Source organism: Anguilla anguilla, chromosome 5 (genome assembly GCF_013347855.1).
Source record: "Anguilla anguilla isolate fAngAng1 chromosome 5, fAngAng1.pri, whole genome shotgun sequence".
Classification (NCBI taxonomy): Eukaryota; Metazoa; Chordata; class Actinopteri; order Anguilliformes; family Anguillidae; genus Anguilla; species Anguilla anguilla.
This window is the reverse complement of record NC_049205.1, coordinates 65,178,189-65,200,176: the sequence shown is the minus strand read 5'-3', so window position 1 is coordinate 65,200,176 and position 21,988 is coordinate 65,178,189. Positions and strand designations below refer to the sequence as shown.

Genomic DNA, 21,988 nt, shown 5'->3' with positions numbered 1-21,988 from the left:
GAGCAACTCTTCCTCAGGTGACTGAAAATGTCAATGCAGGACATGATCAGACTGTGTCACCAAGAACAGTCTGTTGATAGCTACATAGAGAGGGATATAATAGTAGGGTTGGGTTGTAGGGTTGCAGTACATAAACCCCCATTACAAAGACAAATGCACCTTTGAGATTCAGTGGTGCAAAGACCATAGGCTACAGAGATGTGGAAAAAGTGATATGGTCAGATGAGTCATCCTTCACTATATTCTGGACAAGTGGGCGAAAGCATGTGTGACGTACTCCAAGAGAACGGTACAGGCCTGAATTCCAGACCCCTACAGTGAGGGGATCCGGTGGCTCTGTTATGCTGTGTGGGGGCATTTTCCTTGCATGGTTTGGGTACACTTGTCCCCGTAGAGGGAAGGGTCACTGCAAATCAATACAAAGTTATTCTGAGTGATCACCTTTATTCTATGACGAAACATTTCTATCCTGATGGGAGAGGTCTCTTCCAGGATGACAATGCTCCCCCATCCACAGGGCACAAGGGGACACTGAATGGTTTTATGAGTTTGAAAATCATGTGAATCATATGCTGTTGCCTTCACAGTCACCAGGCCAACCCAGCTGAACACCTATGGGAGATTTGGACCAATGTATTAAACTGCGCTCTCCACCACCATCATTAAAACACCAAATGAGGGAATATCTATGGAAGAATGGTGTTCCATCCCTCCAGTAGAGTTCCAGAGACTTCTATGCCAAGACACACTGAAGCTGTTCTGGTGGCTCATGGTGGCCCAACACCTTACTAAGGTACTTTATGCTGGTTTTTGCTTTAATTTGTCACCCGTCTGTATATACATATCATATTAATTTCAGATTTGTAATCAAACGGTGCACATGCACTTAAAGCGCAGACTCTCAGCTTTTATTAAAAAGTATTTTTATGCATTGTGGTGTCACCGTGAGGAAATAACAGCACTTTGTATATAACAGCACTCATTTACGGGCACCACAAAGCTAAAAAACTGGACTGCACTGTAGTGCATCCATTTATACAGCTGGATATATACTGAAGCAGTGCAGGTTAAGTACCTTGCTCAAGGGTACACCAGCAGTGTCCCTGGGAATCGATCCTGTGACTTTCAGGTTACAAGACCTGCTCCTTACCCATTATGCTACACTGCTGCCCACATGATGCCAAAAAGTTACTCCACACTACCCATTATATTACATTTAGCAGACACTCGTATCCAGAGCGACTTGCACAACTTTTACAAAGCATTTTACATTATATCCATTTATACAGCTGGATATATACACTGAAGCAATTCCAGTTAAGTACCTTGCTCAAGGGTACAACGACAGTGTCCGACCCAGGAATTGAACCTACGACCTTTTGGTTACAAGCCCAGTTCCTTACCCACTGTGCTACACTCTGCCATATTATGAATATGAATATCCTGAATAAAAATGGCTCTCCAAAGACCCAGCAGCAGAGTATCGCACTTGAGTCACACCTAAGTCACACATAAATAAAGTTAAGATTAGATCTGCAAACTTGTCCTTTAATGACTATACACTGGACTTGCACTTTCCAAAAAAATCTAATTTATTTATTAAATATATTTTTAAATTTTTTATTTATTTCGTTTTGTATTTTGATTGTTGGGCAAATTTTATTTGATTTTAATAAGTCCTTCCCCATCCCTTTACCTCCAGAGTGTGTCATCACTGCACAAAATGACTTTAGTAAGGCAGTATGCTGGAGCAGTAGGCAGTATGCTGGAGCAGTAAGGCAGTATGCTGGAGTAGTAAGGCAGTATGCTGGAGCAGTAGGCAGTATGCTGGAGCAGTAGGCTGTATGCTGGAGCAGTAGGCAGTATGCTGGAGTAGTAATGCAGTATGCTGGAGCAGTAGGCAGTATGCTGGAGTAGTAAGGCAGTATGCTGGAGTAGTAGGCAGTATGCTGGAGCAGTAGGCAGTATGCTGGAGTAGTAATGCAGTATGCTGGAGTAGTAAGGCAGTATGCTGGAGCAGTAGGCAGTATGCTGGAGTAGTAAGGCAGTATGCTGGAGCAGTAAGGGAGTATGCTGGAGTAGTAGGCAGTATGCTGGAGCAGTAGGCAGTATGTTGGAGTAGTAGGCAGTATGCTGGAGCAGTAGGCAGTATGCTGGAGCAGTAGGCTGTATGCTGGAGTAGTAAGGCAGTATGTTGGAGTAGTAGGCAGTATGCTGGAGTAGTAAGGCAGTATGCTGGAGCAGTAGGCAGTATGCTGGAGTAGTAGGCAGTATGCTGGAGCAGTAGGCAGTATGCTGGAGTAGTAAGGCAGTATGCTGGAGTAGTGAGGCAGTATGCTGGAGTAGTAGGCTATTTGAACAGCTGCCAGCAGGCTATTACAACTCAAAGAGCAGCGCTGCTATGGTCATTGACCATGAGTAAACCTCAGATGGGCTGCTTGTTTCAGCTGACTCGTGGTTTTGATGTTTCTAGTTTATTCTGATTTCAGTGTTTTGCAAATGATTAATCCCCTAAGCAGTCAGGGACTAAGCAAGTATTTTGAATTAAAACGGCACATAGCTTGAAATCTTAAAGGGTCTTTTTTGCCGCATTTTGCAAAATGTTTGAAAAATTATTTAAATAACTCCAACTCTCCCGCTCTGGACTTGATTGCTATGCCTGAATGAAAAAGATGTGCGACCGTGGTTCTCTTTTACCCGAATATTCGCGTAAACTGTGCTGACGTCACGCTGAGCTGCGTGCCTCAAGTTGCAATGCGGAATTACACCACCAGAGGCCCCCCACAGCTCAGAAATGTAACTACTTTGGAGATCTTAAAAATGCTTCCGTTGAGGTTTGCGTTATGAGTACTGATTACTGAAGCGTGCACCTAAAATACATATTTTTGATAAAAGCAGAAACGTGTTTAGAAACACTGGCATATTCCTCTGCATTCCTTGTAATATGCTCTTTGTAAGTAGGCTATGTTTACTTGTTGGGGGGGGGGGGGGGGGGGGCGGGCAGAGCAAAATAGTAATAAAAATCCTTATAGTAAATGATTTTTTAAAATTAATTTTTATATTTTGTACACAAACAACACGCTCACCTGCCACGCCACATAGCACTTCAACAATCCATGAATTTCTGACCATCTACACGCCATTGCAATGTAAATGTAAAAAGCAGTCGTATGGAAATGAAAAGGCGCGGCTTGTGGGATTCTGAACTGGTTCAAGATGGTTAAGATGAGTGTTCGTCACTTCTAGCTGGTTTTAACCGGCCTGTGACTGGTTAAAGTTGGGGCATATTTCGCGAAGCATGATTACCGAGTTAGCTGAATAACACTGAGTAAAACCCAGGCTGTTTAGGCTGGTTTAAACTGTAATTTTCAGCGATATTTTGTAAAAATCAGTTTTTCTATTACTTTTATTTTTACAGCATTAGCATACCGGTCAGGCTCTCATTACCAACACACTAAAATGAGGGAAAGTAGGTCTGGGGTGAAAGGAGCATTTTACCGACTTCAGCGAAAATTCAGCAGAAGTTCTGACTCACTGTGGTTTCTCGATCTTGCGGTTGTCACTCCACTGCCTGTCCTAGCACGACCCCGACAACAACACCAAGTTTACTTGAAGGCGTCGTTAAAATGAATTTGCCGCAGACAGTAACTTCAAGTAATTGTGACGTGTCGTGTTTGGTTGGTTAAAATGTACAAACAATATTGTTCACTTTAGTGGGCGCAAATTAAATACGAAAATTAATATGGTTTCCCAAAAAATAGAATTAAAAGATCTGAATTAGGTGGATAACATCGGTCGTTGAACTGTGCATATAAACGATTGTGGTTCTCCGCGTGGTTTCCGGTTTGTCTTATCAATGTGGAGACCAATGACCCGGCGTTAAAGACTCGGTCTGTCGTGTCAGCTTATTTTGGCTGGCCGCTGACACCACGTGTTTCCCTGATAAGACTGCACGCTGAAACCCGTTTCACACTAACTGTAGAAGATGGGGAGCTGTGTTCTCTACAGGGCTGTTCCTTTGTAGCGTCCCGCCGCCTGTGGTGTAGGCTTGCAGCACTGGGGTCTTTAACCGCAACAGGCTAACGGCGCTTTGTCAGTATTAACAGGTGTTTCTTAGCTCACGCACGTACCATGGGAAATGTCCATTGTACACAAGGGGCATTTACCCTGCAGGGGCGTTTGACTGCAGTGAGCTCCACCTTGACCAGTGGTACATGCAGCAGCACAAGACAGAATCAAATCTACAAGCCTTCACTCACGCAATTTGGGCAAATTTTTATTGGGTAAATTCAGAATCTTACTAAATATTTGCAAATCATAGAGCTTTCCCTTATGATCTGTGGGAAAAAATGTGTGTGTGCGTGTGTGTGTCTGTGTGTGTGCGTGTGTGCATGTGTGTGTGTCTGTACATGTGTGTGCATGTGCGTGTGTGTGTGTGCCTGCATAAGTGTGAGTTTGTGGTGTGATGTGGTAGGGTGGGGTCTAAGAAAGCAGTTTAGATTCAGGAAGTCCAAGCTGCAGTTTCGGCCAGTGAAACCCTTATTTCAGAGCAACATGAGAGCAGCCGTTATTCTGTTATATACCTGTTTGATTGCAGGTAGGACCCTGTTATACTGTTATATACCTGTTTGAGTTCAGGTAGGACCCTTTTATACTGTTATATACCTGTCAGAGTGCAGGTAGGACTCTGTTATACTGTTATATACCTGTTTGAGTTCAGGTAGGACCCTTTTATACTGTTATATACCTGTCAGAGTGCAGGTAGGACTCTGTTATACTGTTATATACCTGTTTGAGTTCAGGTAGGACTCTACTATACTGTTATATACCTGTTAGAGTGCAGGTATGACTCTGCTATACTGTTATATACCTGTCAGAGTGCAGGTAGGACTCTGTTATACTGTTATATACCTGTTTGAGTTCAGGTAGGACTTTACTATACTGTTATATACCTGTTAGAGTGCAGGTATGACTCTGCTATACTGTTATATACCTGATAGAGTGCAGGTAGGACTCTGCTATACTGTTATATACCTGTTTGATTGCAGGTAGGACTCTGCTATACTGTTATATACCTGTTTGATTGCAGGTAGGGCCCTGTTATACTGTTATATACAGGGGTTAAAATGAATTGGGATTTGGGAGGTGGCTGGACCCTGAGATCCGGTGGGAGGTGGGTGAAAAAAGGTACAAACCAATGAATGTCTCAGCCTAAAATAGTTGTATCTTTAATGTATTGTGCACATAATTTTAATTAAGGAAATCGATGTTTTAAAAGGAATGTATACTATTGATGCAAGCTTTTACATAAAATAATTCAAGTCTATTGAGTGTCATTAATGCTGAGAATTTTTTTTACCCACGAAAATAATCGGTCATCCTCTTTTGTCCTCCCTTTCTTCCTCCTTTATCCATCTTTCTTAAACTGTCGAACTGAAACAAAATAAGCGGCGACTGGCGAGCTGAAACTTTCCGTTAAACTAATCATTGATCTCAAACAGTTTTATTTAATTTTCAATGATTAACAAGCATGCAAACTATCTGCCTAATCAATTGGAAAGTGACACACAGCTTCTTCGCATTGTGTTAGGGAGATTAAATGATTTAGAAAAATCTGTTTTAATCTCTAAGCAGTAGCATAATCTTCTCCTGATTTTCCTTGAGTATCAATGCAATTAATCCACAAAATAGGCTACTCAATACTATCATATATAGCCAGCTCTCCCCAAATAGGCAGTTTTAGCAAGTAGCCTTGGCCTTATAGCCTACATTTATTTTAATTTGCAGTACGAAATTGTGCACATTTTTAATCAACATTATTTGTGGATACATGCACTTCTTTCTCTGCACTCCTATTCATGGCAAATATATGCAATGCGTAGATTGTAAACAGAATTGAAGTGCACGTTTTGTTTTTTGCTGGTTATTCTGAAAGGTAACACGGTAGATAACAGACTGGTGTATTTTGTTTGTTAATTGTAGACTACTTGGTGATTAAAAAAATTTTTAACGGACAAATTGAATTTATGATTTACCCTTGAAGACGCTGTGTGTTAGGCCACTTGCCATTTGATTAGTCCAATCGTTGGCATGCTTGATAATAAAGGAAAATTACTAATGAAAACAGGTTGAGATCAATGATTAGTTTAAAGGAAAGTTTTGCGCCCCACCAATTTTCAGCTCACCAGTCGCCAGATTGTATGTGGGAAATATTCAATCCAGCAACCAGCTGATTTTGGTCAAGCAATCAAAATTTACTGTTAATAATAGCTGGCGTTCGTGGGGGCTGTTTATTCATCTTTCTTTAAAATGTTGCATAGATGAAATGACATGTTAATGAAATTACCTACCGTGTCCACTTCCAAACAATGAAGACAATCAATGATATTTTTCTTTCTGTGCTGTCTATATAAACAACTGTTCCTGAGTTTTTTTTTCTTCGAATTTTTGATTGGTTGAACGAGTAAATGGCTAGAGGGAACACGTGGACTGGAGCTACAAAAAATGGACTGGATTGTCAGAGTTATTTGTAAAACTTATTCAAAATTATTTATTTATTTACCAAAGGTGGGTGGACACCCACATCCACCCCCAATTTAACCCCTGGTTATATACCTGTTTGATTGCAGAGAGGACTGTTACACTGTTATAAACCTGTTAGAGTGCAGCTGGGACTGTTATACTGTTACATACTGTGAGCTTTATAATGTGTGGCACAAAGACATACGGTGAGCTACCAATTACAGAGGAGGAGTTATACTGTTATATGCTTGTTAGGGAGGGAGGTCTGTTTGGTTAGTAACATGTACCAGGTGCATTTTGAAATGTATATCTTAACCAGGTCTGATGTTTGGTTCATTTGTTTAAAAAAAAATCATAAATATGCAGAACATTTCCATAACAACAGACCCATCTCCTAACAACACAAACTGCTTTGCATCTTTTGTGTGACTTAGCTATGAGGGGGCGACATAGCTCAGGAAGTAAGTGTGGTTGTCTGGCAGTCAGAGGATTGCCAGTTCGATCCCCGCCCTGGGCGTGTCGAAGTGTCCCTGAGCAAGACACCTAACCCCTAACTGCTTTGGTGAATGAGAGGCATCAATTGTAAAGCACTTTGGATAAAAGCGCTATATAAATACAGTCCATTTACCATTTGAGCTGTTAAACAGACCAACAGCGAAGATAAACTACAGCTGCCTCTTCTCCCATTCCTGTTTCCCTCCTTCCATCTCTCCTCCCTCTTTCCTGTGTATCTCTTTCCCTCCCACTCTCTCTCTCTTTTCCTCACTTTCTCTTCCTCTCTTCTGTCTCCCACTCTTTCTCTCTTTCCCTCCATCTTTTCTTCGGTTTCTCTCCCTCCCACTCTCTCCCTCTGTCCTCTCTCTCCAGATGTGTGCGTCACCTCTGTCCAATCGAAAATCCTGAACGGCATTTTGGGACAGACGATCACTTTCCCCTCAGTGGTGAAGGAGATTGGCTTCATTTTCAAAAATAAGAGTGAAATTGCAACAGTGGCCGGTGAGATCGAGCCCACCGATGACCGCTATGGCACCCGGCTGCAGTGGAACAACAGCACTGGACTCTTCTCCCTGACTGACCTGAGGAGGGGGGACTCTGGAGAGTACGGGGTACAGCACAAGGATGGCAAAACCGACAACTACCAGCTGGTTGTGTGGGGTGGGTGTCTCCGCCTGGTACTGCTGAACTGTGCTGAGGCAGCTGTGTGATGTGATTGACCCTTACTTATTGTACGTCTGCCAAATAAATGAAATGTAATGTATGTGCATGTTGAGTCTCTGACATGAAAACCAGGCAGAGACAACAGGAGCCCATCTCTGGAGGGAGTGTCAAAGGCTCACACACAGAGTGGAGTTAGGGGTCAGTGTTACTGGTCAGTGTTGAAGGCTCACACACAGAGTGGAGTTAGGGGTCAGTGTTGAAGGCTCACACACAGAGTGGAGTTAGGGGTCAGTGTTACTCGTCAGTGTTGAAGGCTCACACACAGAGTGGAGTTAGGGGTCAGTGTTGAAGGCTCACACACAGAGTGGAGTTAGGGGTCAGTGTTACTCGTCAGTGTTGAAGGCTCACACACAGAGTGGAGTTAGGGGTCAGTGTTGAAGACTCACACACAGAGTGGAGTTAGGGGTCAGTGTTACTGGTCAGTGTTGAAGGCTCACACACAGTGGAGTTAGGGGTCAGTGTTACTGGTCAGTGTTGAAGGCTCACACACAGAGTGGAGTTAGGGGTCAGTGTTACTGGTCAGTGTTGAAGGCTCACACACAGAGTAGAGTTTGGGGTCAGTGTTGACGGCTCACACAGAGTGGAGTTAGGGGTCAGTGTTGAAGGCTCATACACATAGTGGAGTTAGGGGTCAGTGTTGAATGCTCACAGACAGAGTGGAGTTAGGGGTCAGTGTTACTGGTTAGTGTTGAAGGCTCACACACAGAGTGGAGTTAGGGGTCAGTGTTACTGGTTAGTGTTGAAGGCTCACACACAGAGTGGAGTTAGGGGTCAGTGTTACTGGTCAGTGTTGAAGGCTTACACACAGAGTGGAGTTAGGGGTCAGTGTTATCGGTCAGTGTTGAAGGCTCACAGACAGAGTGGAGTTAGGGGTCAGTGTTGAAGGCTCACACACAGAGTGGAGTTAGAGGTCAATGTTACTGGTCAGTGTTGAAGTCCCTCCCTGCTGTTATATCTCTCCACAGATCCAGTACCCAGACCACTGGTGTCCAGCAGGAACAAGATGAAACCCAGCTGCAGTGTGCTGTGCTCTGTGGAGAATGGGAGAGGGGTCACCCTGTCCTGGCACAGAGAGGGGCAGACACTGTCCCACACCAGCAGCCCTAATTTCAGCTCCCCCCTGTCCGTCCCTCTGGAGATAGAAACGAACAGCGCCCCCTACAGCTGCGTGGCAACAAACCCTGTCAGTAATAAGACTGTCACAGTCAGACCTGAAGAGCACTGCTTTGGTGAGAAACTGTGAAGTTTCTGTATTTAACTGTTTATCTGCGCTGTGAGAATGTCTGTTATGGTTTGGTTATGATCCAACTCTACAGCCTCTGATTTAGAAAGTAAGGCATATTTTTATTTCCGATTCTGAACATGTATGCATGTGGGTGTGTGTGTTTATGTGTGTTTGTGTTTATGCTTGTGTGTGTGTGTGTGTGTGTGTGTCTGTACTGTGTCAGTTATACTGTGCTGTGTGTCAGTGATGCTGTGTGTCAGTTATACTGTGCTGTGTGTCAGTGATGCTGTGTGTCAGTTATACTGTGCTGTTTGTCAGTGATGCTGTGTGTCAGTTATACTGTGCTTTGTGTGTCCGTGGTGCTGTGTGTCAGTGATGCTGTGCTGTACAGTTGAGGCCAAAAGTTTACATACACGCAGGCTAAAGATATTCAAACTCAGTTTTTCACAACTCCACACATTTCATGTCACCATACATTTCTTTTGGCAAGTCAATTAATGCATCTACTTTGCTCACATCAGAGGTCATTTTAAATCAATCAATTAGAGACAGATTTATTTCAGCTTTAATTCACTATATCAGAATTCCAGTGGGTCAAAAGATTACATACACCAAATTGACTGTCTCTTTAAACGGTATGGAAGATTCCAGAAATTGATGTAATGATTTTCAGAAGCTTTTGATTACCCAGTAGACATAATTAGGAATTAATTGGGAGTTAATTGGCACCTGTATCTGTATTTAAGGGCCTACCTTTAGAGCCACTGCCTTTTTGCTCTTGATACCATAGGAAAATCCAAGCAACTCAGCCAGGACCTCAGAAAAAGTCCAGTTCCAAACAACTGAAGGTACCATAAGCATCTGAATAAACAATTGTATGCAAATATAAAAATCTTGGGACCACAAAGACACTGCGTCATTCAGGAAGGAGGTACAAATTATCTCCCAAGGCTGAACTAACTTTTGTCTGAAAGGTTCAACTGAACCCCAAGACAACAACAAAGGAACTGGCGAAGGAGTTGGAGGCATCAGGTACTAAAGTATCTACATCCACCATTAAGAGATTCCTAGATCACCATGGCCTGAAAGGCTGTCACGCAAGGAAGAAGCCCCTACTCCAAGACCGGCATAAAAAAGCCAGAATGAAGTTTTCAGGTGATCACCAGGACAAAGACCCAGCCTTTTGGAGGAGTGTTCTCTGGTCAGATGAAACAAAAATGGAACTGTCTGGCCATAATGATCAGCGCTGTGTATGGAGGAAAAAGGATGAGGCTTTTAATCCGAAGAACACCATCCCAACTGTGAAGCATGGGGGTGGCAGCATCTTGTTGTGGGGGTGTTTTGTTGGAAAATAGACCTGTGCACTTCAGAAAATAGATGCCATGCCATGTGTGTAAGTGATGCTGTACTGTATGTCAGTGGTAAATGGACTGCATTTATATAGCGCTTTTATCCAAAGCGCTTTACAATTGATGCCTCTCATTCACCAGAGCAGTTAGGGGTCAGGTGTCTTGCTCAAGGACACTTCGACACGCCCAGGGCGGGGTTTGAACCGGCAACCCTCCAACTGCCAGACAATCGGTCTTAGCTCCTGAGCTATGTCGCCCCACAGTGGTGCTGTGTGTAAGTGATGCTGTTCTGTTTGTCATTGGTGCTGTGTGTAAGTGATGCTGTTCTGTGTGTCATTGGTGCTGTGTGTAAATGATACTGTGCTGTGTGTCAGTGATTCTGTGTCAGTGATGCTGTGCCTTGTGTCAGTAATGATACAGTATATGTGTTGGTGGTGCAGTTTAGTGTGTCATTGATGCTGTGCTGTGTGTCAGTGAGGCTGTTTGTGTGTGTGTCAGTGATGCTCTGTGTGTCAGTTGTGCTCTGTGTCAGTGATGCTGTGTGTGTGTCAGTTATGATCTGTGTCAGTGATGCTGTGTGTGTGTGTGGCAGTGATACTCTGTGTCAGTGATGCTGTGTGTGTGTCAGTTATGCTCTGTGTCAGTGATGCTGTGTGTGTGGGTGTCAGAGGGTAAGGAGCAGCAGTCTGTAGGGAGGAGATAAAGACACTGTAAGGAGGTGTGACACTCTCTCTCTCTCTCTCTCTCCCTCCCTCTCTCTCCCTCTCCCTCTCTTTCTCTTTCTCTCTCTCTAGGTCATGGTTCCCATGATGCTCTGCTGTATATAATGTTTGTGTTGAGGCTGGTGGAGTTTGTGTTGGTGACCCTGGCTGTCGGTCTTTTAATCCATCAGTACAGAAAAGGAAGAATTCTTACTTTGCCCAGGTAACCGCACCTGTCACTGTTACAGACTTCCTGTCTTATACCAGCAGTAATAATGTTCTTATACCAGCATTATTTATACTCATATACCAGTAGTATTAATGTTCTTATACCAGTAGTATTAATGTTCTTATACCAGCATTATTTATATTCATATACCAGCAGTATTAATGTTCTTATACCAGCATTATTTTTACTCATATACCAGCAGTATTAATGTTCTTATACCAGCAGCATTAATGTTCTTATACCAGCAGCATTAATGTTCTTATACCAGCAGTATTAATGTTCTTATACCAGCAGCATTAATGTTCTTATACCAGCAGCATTAATGTTCTTATACCAGCAGCATTAATGTTCTTATACCAGCAGCATTAATGTTCATATACCAGCAGCATCAGTGTTCTTATACCAGCAGTATTATGTTCCTTCTCTGACCATGTTTCCCTCATTGGTTGCAGCACTGAGAGGAGAAGACGAAGAAGATCTTCTGAGACAGTTACAGAGCTGTAACACAAAAATACACATGCAGTGACCTTCATAACTCACAAGTCAATCAGAAATGGTTTGCCACATTGTTTGCAGCACTGAGAAAAGAGGCAGGAGGAGATATCAGGAGGCAGACACATCACTGTAGACACACGCACACACACACACACATTTACATACATAGGCACACACATGCATGCACGCGCGCACACACACAGGCACACAGGCACACACACACATACACACACATATACATACACAGGCACACACACACACACATACATAGGCACACGCGCACACACACATGCATGCGCGCGCACTCACACACAGGCACGCATGCACACACACACACACAGGCACGCATGCACACACACTCACACACGCTCGCACACACACACACAAACACATACATACACACATGAATGCCAATTTTCCATTTAACTTTAAAAATTTGCTATGAATTATGAGTACCTGTGTATTGTACACAGTATGGCAGCTGACTGTAATGTAGAATGTAGTGAGTGATGATCCAGCCAAATATACAAGGGCATGATCTTTCTGCAAACAAAACAAACAAACCTGCAGTGCTTTCACCGAAAGCTTCTATTTATTTGGGGAAAATGTAAATGTTTTGTTAAATGTAAAACTTCTGTACTTAAAGGATTAAATGGTAACATACTGACACCTTTTATCCTGCATATTTTATTTTACATTTTTCTCCTTGGCTGCTTCTCGCTGTGTTGTTCAGCAGGAAAGAGGAACAGCTTCCAGACAGAGCTTTCCGGTACTCTGCGTTACTGAGTGGTTATTTTTAACTGTTTTCACCCTGCAGTTCGGCACCTGAGCTGCACAGTCACTGTGTCAGGAGTGCCTTTCATGCGCAGCTGGAGCAAACAGACTACTGCATAGCTAATGACCCACCGAGGCAGAATATTAACACACACATACAGGGGGAGAACATTAACATTGCATTACACAGATTTAGCAGACGCTCCTATCCAGTTGTTATAAATGTATCCATTTATACAGCTTGATCTATTCTGAAGCAATGCAGGTTAAGTACCTTGCACAAGGGTACAACGACAGTGTCCTTTGGTAACAAGCCCAGTTCCTTTCCCACTGTGGTACACTGCTAACACAAACAAACAGCAAGAGAACATTAACACACACAGACAAGGGGGGAACATAAACACACACATACAACGAGAGAACATTAACACACACATACTGCAGGAGAAGATTAATACATACGTACAGAGGGAGATTAACACACACATAAAGAAGTTGTTACGGATGGTTCCCTGACAGAAGCTTGAACCCAGGTCTCTTGGTTGGGAGTCCTGTGTACTAATCACCAACCCACTTGACTAGGAGCGTAGAATCAAGAGCAGAGAACAAGAGCAGGCTTGACAAACAAAGTGGACTTTTCCAAAGAAAAGTTTTGATGCAGGCTTCATTTCCGGCAATCCAGATTTTTACTCGAGACTTACACAGAGGCAGGCAAACTCAAGACTAAGCAATGAACACAACCGAAGGGAGAACTAATATAGGGAAGAACACAGGTGCAAAGAATCACAAATCAACACAGGTGAAATCAGTAAGTCAAAAGAACACAAAATATGATGACGTCGCCCTCTGGTGACCCATGGAGGAAACAGCAGCCAATGATTATGTCGCTCTCCGGCGACCAGTAGAGAAGTAGCACATTAATACACACATAAACAAGTAGAACATTAGGATACACATATAGAGGGAGAAATTTAACACACACATACAGAGGTAGAACATTAACACAGGCATACAGCAGGAGAACATTAACACAGGCATACAGAAGTAAAACATTAACACACACATACAGAGGGAGAATATTAACCCAATCATACATAAAGAAAAGATTAACACACACACAGGGGGAGAACATTAACACACACATACAGAAGTAGAATATTACCACACACAAACAGAGATAGAACATTAACACACACATACAGCAGGAGAACATTATAGAAAAGCTTAATAACAAATTTAATTCTACTGTTGCCATCCTTTTGGAGGGCACTATATGTCAGTCCATATGCTAATCACCAATCACTAATCTTGACTGTGAGTCATGTGACCTTAGTCGCATGCTAGATATTAAATAGACCCAAACACAGAGAACAAAGCGTTATCTTAAAGCGATTGGTATGTGGCTGAATGATTTAACTGAACTCTGATTGATCAGTCGTTCCAGTGATGATATGCAGAGATTGTTCCAGAAGCTGGTGTCCTAAGTGAGTGCCCATAACAGCGGAGGGAGCTTTAAATATAGCACACTGCATACTGTACGCTGGCCCTGTGTGTGGCCCTGTGTGTGACCCTGAATGTGTCCCTGTGCTTGGCCCTGTGCTTGGCCCCGTGTGTAGCTGAGAGCTGGGAGTGTGTGGAACAGCTTGACAGAGAGCTGGGGGTGTGTGGAACAGCCTGTCAGAGAACTGGGAGTGTGTGGAACAGCTTGACAGAGAGCTGGGGGTGTGTGGAACAGCCTGTACAGCCTGACAGTGAGACAGAGAGAGTGTGTGGAACAGCCTGCACAGAGAGCTGGGAGTGTGTGGAACAGCTTGACAGAGAGCTGGGGGTGTGTGGAACAGCCTGTACAGCCTGACAGTGAGACAGAGAGAGTGTGTGGAACAGCCTGCACAGAGAGCTGGGAGTGTGTGGAACAGCCTGACAGAGAGCTGGGAGTGTGTGGTACAGCCTGCATGTGAGGAAGGTGCCTGACACAGAAGCACATGCTTACAGAGTATTTCAATAATGGAGCATCGCGTAGTTCTGGCAGGTCATGAGAGTCAAGCGCTCCGGCCGAATCAGCTGATGGCTCAGCTGAGTGATGTTCGCCTATCACAGTGCATTCACTAACAGGGCGGTCTACTTAAACAGCCTCCCTCTACTCATTCGGCTGCTCCTCCTGCATGCAAGCGCTGCACATTGCTTCGTAAATCCCCTCCACCACCCCAGCTCCATCCCCATGCGTCAAGAGTTTGCATTCTCCATTCCTATGTGTTAAGAAGTTGTATTGCTCCATCCTTATGTGTTAAGAAATTGCATTTGCTCCATTCATATGTGTTAAAAAGTGCTTTGCTGCTGGATCTGTTCTGTGTGTACCCCTCTAGGGGGGGTTTGGCTGCTGGCCTCCCGGCCTTATCCACGCGGGCTGCGTGGTTGGCGGGAGAGCTCCAGAACCGAGCCATACCGCCAAACATGACTGTATTGCCTTTATTGTCAATAAAGTTCTACTTGATGACAGTGGTCCTGACAGAATTATCATCTCAGCTTCAACAGCGGGATCAGAGATTGTGTCATGTAGTATCAGCAATGGCCACAAGGTGGCAGGTGGTGATCAAATATTGGGAATTTGGCTGTAAACGCACAGGGCTTGCTCCATCGGCTTTCTGATCTGATCAGAAAGAGCAGTCTCCGTTTGATTCAGCTCTTAGCTCTAAGATTAGACACAGGCTGTTCGGAAATAGCAGGAACACAGCCAACCAATCACCTTTAGAGTGCAACCAAGCAGGAACACAGCCAACCAATCGCCTTTAGAGTGCAACCAAGCAGGAACACAGCCAACCAATCGCCTTTAGAGTGCATCCAAGCAGGAACACAGCCAACCAATCGCCTTTAGAGTGCATCCAAGCAGGAACACAGCCAAAGAATCACATTTAGAGTGCATCCAAGCAATCGCAGGCCATTGAGTGACATGACAGGAAGGTCATGTGATAGCAGGACAGAATCCAGCGCTGGCAGAACACAGGAAGCGCAGTGAGGTTCTGAAACTGCGCTCAGAGACAACTCTCACTTCCTCTCTTAAACTCCTCAGCAGGTTATCTCCAAAAAATGCACTAAGAGCTGCTTTTAATCAAAGCTTGGATTCGAAAATGAGGGGGAAACAATGGTGAATAACTATTCCACATAGTAATGCCCAAATCTGTTACAACTTGTACAAATAATGTTACAGGATAAATGTAAATGTATGTGTCTTATTTACAAGTGATTCTAGACGAAAAATGATTTAATAAAGCACAGATTCTACCCAATGATTTCCTGTTTGTCTCTTGTTCAGAACACCCCTGTCATCTACAACAGGAAGTGGAGCCCAGACGTTGGGTGCACTCCAATCACTTATTTTTCACCTGCTTTCTTTCTTTCCTTCCTGTTTTTCTAGTATGGAAGGCAAAATGAGTTAAAATATGTGAAATTGACATCTGGGGCTCATTCCATTCCCTTATTTTATTCCTCCTTGTCTCCCGTCATCATTAGAACAGAGAGATGCTCAAAGGCTGCGTTTGGACAAACTCCCCGCTCTAAATGACACAGCTGCCCAGGGCTTCTGACAGTAGGGCAGAGACCGCGGGCACCCGGGACATGGGCCGCCAGATTGGACCCAATCCACCACTGAGCGGCTTCATAGGACGGAGTGTAGCACAGTGGGTAAGGAACTGGGCTTGTAACCAAAAGGTCGCAGGTTCGATTCCCGTTGTACCCTTCAGCAACGTACTTAACCTGCATTGCTTCAGTATATATCCAGCTGTATAAATGGATACAATGTAAAATGCTATGTAAAAAGTTGTGTAAGTCGCTCTGGATAAGAGCGTCTGCTAAATGCCTGTAATGTAATGTAATAGTAGGGCTGAGACTGTATCAGCTTGGACATGGGATGCCAGTTTGGAGCTCAGCTCATCTCTGAGTGGAGATCAGTAAAGCCTGCCTTACTGATCTGGGTGCAGTTTCAGCTCTGATTTGTCCACAGATCATAGATCACCTTTGGAGTGCAGCTTGCTGTTTCCTTATATGTATTAACCCAGGTCTGTACAGGTGTGTATATGTGAGGTGCAGGTTTGTCTCATTTGTCTTGGTGTGGATTTAAACTTCACACCTATCACTGTAAATTCATCTATTATAAATGGAGCCTCTTTCTTAAGTTACCATTTTCCATAAATCACATTAAATAAAAGCATTAGTTCATCTGACAGATTAAACATATTGAGACATTATTGTGGAACATTTATTCATGGTATGGTATGCACAGCAATTAGATAAAGCGGGGAAGACATTAAAGCTGCATGATTAAAAACTATTAACAATTAGTTTCAGTTCATGACTGGGACTGAGAGAACAGCCAGAGACAGAGGATGACTGGGACTGAGAGAACATGTCTTTATGGGGCAGTTATGCTGCATGTCTTTATGGGGCAGTTATACTGCATGTCTTTATGGGGCAGTTATGCTGCATGTCTTTATGGGGCAGTTATGCTGCATGTCTTTATGGGCAGTTATGCTGCATGTCTTTATGGGGCAGTTATACTGCATGTCTTCATGGGGCAGTTATGTTGCATGTCTTTTTGGGGCAGTTATGCTGCATGTCTATATGGGGCAGTTATGCTGCATGTCTTTATGGGGCAGGTTAGCTGTTGGGGCTGCAGCAGGATACAGTGAACATGGGACTCTCATACCCACCCGCCCATCCAGAGGTCAAAATTCATTCTCACTCAGCAGCCTCAAACCAGGCGACTGCACAGCATCACAATCAGCACCAGGCACAGGCTCCACATTTTAGAGCCCTCGGTCTGCCAGATACCCGCAGCTCCACCTGAGAACAGGTAAGGACAGGTGAGAACAGGTGAGAACAGGTGAGGACAGGTTATTCTAAAACCCATTTTTTAGGGCTGATCTTAAACCGATTGAGAGTGAGGGAGGGGGTTACCTTCCACCATTGTTTCCTCAATGCATTTTAATGTGTCATGTGTTATGTTCAACAAACTAATTAATCAATTCAGTGCTCACTTACTGCTCATCTCATTTATTTTCCTTATATCACGAGTCAAATTGAAAAAATTGCTCATAACACATTCGTTGTAAACCTTTGAAAAGGGTATTTGGCTTTGGTTACACCCCTTCTGAAGATCACACTTCAAACCTCCGCATTCAGACAACACGTGGAGGTCAAAGTTCAATTTCACTGAACAAGGATGATGACAGAAAGTCATGTGATGTAACGGTGCAATCAAACATTTTTTTCACATTATTAAACTCAACCACCCAAAACAACAATCACTGATAGGGATTTTACAGTCTAACAGTATCTCTCATTTAATAGTAGTTGCAGGTGTAAACAGGTGTGCACAGGTATGGAAAGATGTGTGCAGGTGTGACTGAGGTGCAGTAAGCTCACCTGTGCAGTGGGCCCCCACAGTGAGAGGGTCTGATGTCTCTCTCCTGACTGAGTTCTTCGTTTCTCAGGTGTATGCACCGCTCCTCTCCACGGTCTGAGTCATATCCAGATGTGGGGCACAGCATACAGGGTAGCTACCATAGGACTTGTCCTCACCGTTCTTGTACCAGGACAGGGGTGCTCCAGTCCCTCTCTCCACAGCACACAGTAGAGTGCAGGGGAATTCATCACGAGTGACACTGACATGGGGTTTTGATACAGGAACTGTGCAGTGAGGACAGAGTGAGATAGTGAATGCAGCTTTGAAAAACTGTATTCATGCTGAACAATTATGTGTCAAATATGAATCTGAATGATAAGCTCTTGGCAACAAGCATAGGGCCAGAGCATAATGGAACAATCCATTATTGTGATAAATTTAATCAAATCTAAAATATAATGTAACAAGTGAAATACTCAGATGAACATCATTTAACTTTTGCCCAATGTGACCGGCAGCCTGCATTATTGCGATTATGACATCATTCCTCCAACAAAAGAGCAGTGTGTCTGTAGCATCTAGTTTCACCAAAGCAGAGATTTGAAAAGAAAACAATAGAAAATCCAACATGGCAATAAAATGTGACCTGCACTGCCCGGATACCCCATGTGATTCATCTGAACCAATCAGAGGCAAGTGGAGAACACCTTAATGGAAAAGTAACTTGCATGTTGAGAGAAAGAACATTTCTCTCTGATGAATTCTGTATATAAAGGGGATCTACCACGGGTCCCTCCTGTAGGTAGCGGAAATTAAACATTTTAAAAATAGGCTAAATTACGTGTTAATATTCATCTTAAAATCATAAACACGTATTAATCCTATCTGTAGGGGATAATAACATCAATGTGTTGCTCTGTAACTTACCATTGTCTGTCACACGAGCTTGCTGTTGATACAGCAGTACAACAAAAACGTATCTTCCCATATACGAAGAAAAGTACTTGGCTATTCGATTGTATGGCCACTCAATGATACATTAATGCAATATTTGATTTATAATGTGTTTGAATTGGAAAATACACATTGATAAATTAAATATAGCATAAATGTATCAATTTGTAGTCATATTTTTTGTTTAACATTATTTGAGTTAAGCAACAAACTATTCAAGTTGGTTCAAAGTAGCCCTAATGCTGTTATTTTATTGATATAACAAACATATACCAACACAAAACACGTGGTAACCCAGTGTGTAGCTAATGAGTATTCTCACTGCAGTGCGTAGCTAATGACACAGTGTTCTCACTGCAGTGTGTAGCTAATGACACACTGTTCTCACTGCAGTGTGTAGCTAATGACACACTGCTCTCACTGCAGTGTGTAGCTAATGACACACTGCTCTCACTGCAGTGCGTAGCTAATGACACAGTGTTCTCACTGCAGTGTGTAGCTAATGACACACTGCTCTCACTGCAGTGCGTAGCTAATGACAGTGTTCTCACTGCAGTGTGTAGCTAATGACAGTGTTCTCCCTGCAGTGTGTAGCTAATGACACAGTGTTCTCACTGCAGTGCGTAGCTAATGACAGTGTTCTCACTGCAGTGTGTAGTTAATGACACACTGCTCTCACTGCAGTGCGTAGCTAATGACAGTGTTCTCACTGCAGTGTGTAGCTAATTACACACTGCTCTCACTGCAGTGTGTAGCTAATGACACACTGCTCTCACTGCAGTGCGTAGCTAATGACACAGTGTTCTCACTGCAGTGTGTAGCTAATGAGTGTTCTCCCTGCAGTGTGTAGCTAATGACAGTGTTCTCCCTGCAGTGTGTAGCTAATGACACAGTGTTCTCACAGCAGTGTGTAGCTAATGAGTGTTCTCACAGCAGTGCGTAGCTAATGACAGTGTTCTCACAGCAGTGCGTAGCTAATGACACAGTGTTCATTGGCATTTTTTCAACACAAACTTTTGTTTTAGCATCAATCATAGAAAACTTTGTATAATTGCACAAGGATGAAAGGAACACTCACACAATGTAGGAGAAATGAGGCATTATGGGTATTTATACATACCAGGATAAGGGCAAAGCTCATGGTTATATATTAAAAAAAAAAAAAAAAAAAAAACACATTTAGTCTGAATTGTTTAGTAAAATCACACTGAAAAACAACGGTACACAGACGGTGGGTTATTCTAAGTGCCTCTTATGGCAAGTACATGCGTTTCAGGGTCCTGTGGTTTAATGGCAGTGTGGACTTACGTGAAATAACATAATTTAACTTTTCTCCACGCTCACAGTTGGTCATGTTACATTACATTACATTACAGGCATTTGGCAGACGCTCTTATCCAGAGCGTACAACAAAGTGCATGTATTACTTTCTCTAAACTTGCCATTTCCATCTTTAATCCTGCCGCTTCCATCTTTAAGCATGTTACTCATCTCCGTTTTTAACTTCCTCATTTACACTCTGTTGCCTTTCTGCATACTCCTTTATTTCTTCAAACATTACCGTATCCATAGGTTTATTTTTCCTTCTTCCATCGCGCCACTTCTCTTACCATACTCAACGGCTCTGGAGAGCCACCTGTCGCCATTATTACACAGTTATTGTAATTATGTTTCTAAAATATAAAACAAGACTGTTCCTGGACCCACAAAACTAAAAACAAACAACACATGTAAATCCTGCCTCCCTGAAAAGGACTGCTGCCTGTCACAATAAGCTTCCTATTGAAGGTGTCCTGCCCCAAACATCCCACCGAGGACTTTCTGCCTTCCTTATAAAGGACTTTAGTCTGTCGGAATAAAGGACTTTAGGATTTTGCTAATCCCGTCCACTGCACTGCTGATTGGTGGCTGCACTGAGAATCCTGTTCGTGACGCCAATTGTTGGACAGCGAAAATTCTCTCCTTTGAATAACCAGGCACAACGAGGTGTATCATATAAAAAATAGGATTTATTTCTGCAGAAAGAGTCCAGAATCTACTCACAACAAGGTGGATAAGGCCAAACTGAAGAAAGCAGGGGCGGTCCCTGCTTTCATAAGCAAAACGTGTCTTAACAATAACGTACATAATTCCATAACTGAATGGTACATGGTTAATACATAAGCATACAGTGAGATTTAACAAAGTAAATGATTGGCTGTGTCTAGTCATATGGCATGAATACTAAATAAGCACCATGGTGACCACTTAGTCTTAAACAAGCTTGAAATCATAAATAATTGTTTAGTCTTTTATCTATCAGTTGCTTTCAGAGTCCTGGGCAGCATGGTGTCATAGCCAGTTCCTCCCTGTCAACAACGACTAAATTGGGGAGAAAATGGCAAAAAACAAACAAAAAAAAAAAAGACAGAGAAAGAAAACACACACACACACACACACTACCGTAGGACATGCACAGATATATATGTTCACACAAAATGTACCATTTCATTACAATACTGTACATTATATGTGCTGTGCAAGTACTGCATGTTTTAGGTACAGGGTCCTCTGGGGGGTTTGCTTTTCACAAATAAAGCTGCCGATCTTCCTTCTTTGAAATACCACTGATAAAAAGAGTCTTCTAAACAACCCCCCCCCCCCTTTTACTGAGCTGTACTGAGGCTGCATGGCGTTGGTGGGGGTTAGTGAACTGAGCCTCAGGACAGGTGAGAGGGCTGTTCTTTGGGCTCAGCTCTTGGCCTTTCTCTCTCTCTCAATTTAATTCAATTCAATTCAAGTTCCTTTACTAGCATGAAATACAAATGTAATTATTGCCAAAGCATACATATATATATATACATATATATAATATGCAAAATAATAATGATAAATTAAATAACAACATATAACAATAACAGCATCATCCTTGTCATGTCTTAGCAATTATTATATATATATATACATATATATATCTCATCATCTTCTTCTTAAGCCCTTTGCTCCTCTAGGGAGCATAGTCCATTGATAAATGTCCTCCACATATTTTATTTATTTTATTTATTTTCTGTCTGTATATTTTACAGTTTTTTACATGGAAATTAAGAAGAAGCCACAAGTATTACATACCAGTTTTATCAGAAG

At 42.9% G+C, this 21,988-nt stretch overlaps 3 protein-coding genes across 6 annotated transcripts in view; 2 read left to right on the top strand and 1 right to left on the bottom strand.

The window, feature by feature from the left end:
* LOC118227655 (T-lymphocyte surface antigen Ly-9-like) overlaps positions 1 to 21,988 on the top strand; it is a 168,526-nt gene that overhangs the window by 22,152 nt on the left and 124,386 nt on the right. The window lies entirely within an intron of this gene.
* Positions 4,669 to 11,756, top strand: LOC118227656 (SLAM family member 6-like). Of its 2 annotated transcripts, XM_035418393.1 has the most exons (5): positions 4,906 to 5,187; positions 7,390 to 7,677; positions 8,706 to 8,969; positions 11,109 to 11,238; positions 11,697 to 11,756. In XM_035418393.1, exons 1-5 carry the CDS (start codon positions 5,127 to 5,129, stop codon positions 11,746 to 11,748), a joined length of 795 nt encoding a protein of 264 aa, XP_035274284.1. In that variant the 5' UTR covers positions 4,906 to 5,126; the 3' UTR covers positions 11,749 to 11,756. The 2 variants fall into 2 exon arrangements, with proteins under 2 accessions (XP_035274285.1, XP_035274284.1); XM_035418394.1 differs by lacking the exons at positions 11,109 to 11,238; positions 11,697 to 11,756 and adding an exon at positions 9,756 to 10,015 and having other exon boundaries at positions 4,669 to 5,187.
* LOC118227659 (T-lymphocyte surface antigen Ly-9-like) overlaps positions 16,925 to 21,988 on the bottom strand; it is a 33,952-nt gene continuing 28,888 nt past the window's right edge. The window contains exon 5 of the mRNA XM_035418402.1: positions 16,925 to 17,349. Coding sequence (XP_035274293.1) covers positions 17,258 to 17,349 — 92 coding nt within the window. The 3' untranslated portion in view covers positions 16,925 to 17,257. The remainder of the gene's footprint in view (positions 17,350 to 21,988) is intronic.

What these genes read in the sequence shown, in the direction of transcription:
- LOC118227656 (XM_035418393.1), top strand. Translation starts at nt 5,127, where the DNA reads ATGAATTGGGATTTGGGAGGTGGCTGGACCCTGAGATCCGGTGGGAGG. An exon ending in CTACCAGCTGGTTGTGTGGG is followed by an intron (nt 7,678 to 8,705) that starts GTGGGTGTCTCC and finishes ATCTCTCCACAG; the next exon opens with ATCCAGTACCCAGACCACTG. An exon ending in AGAATTCTTACTTTGCCCAG is followed by an intron (nt 11,239 to 11,696) that starts GTAACCGCACCT and finishes CATTGGTTGCAG; the next exon opens with CACTGAGAGGAGAAGACGAA.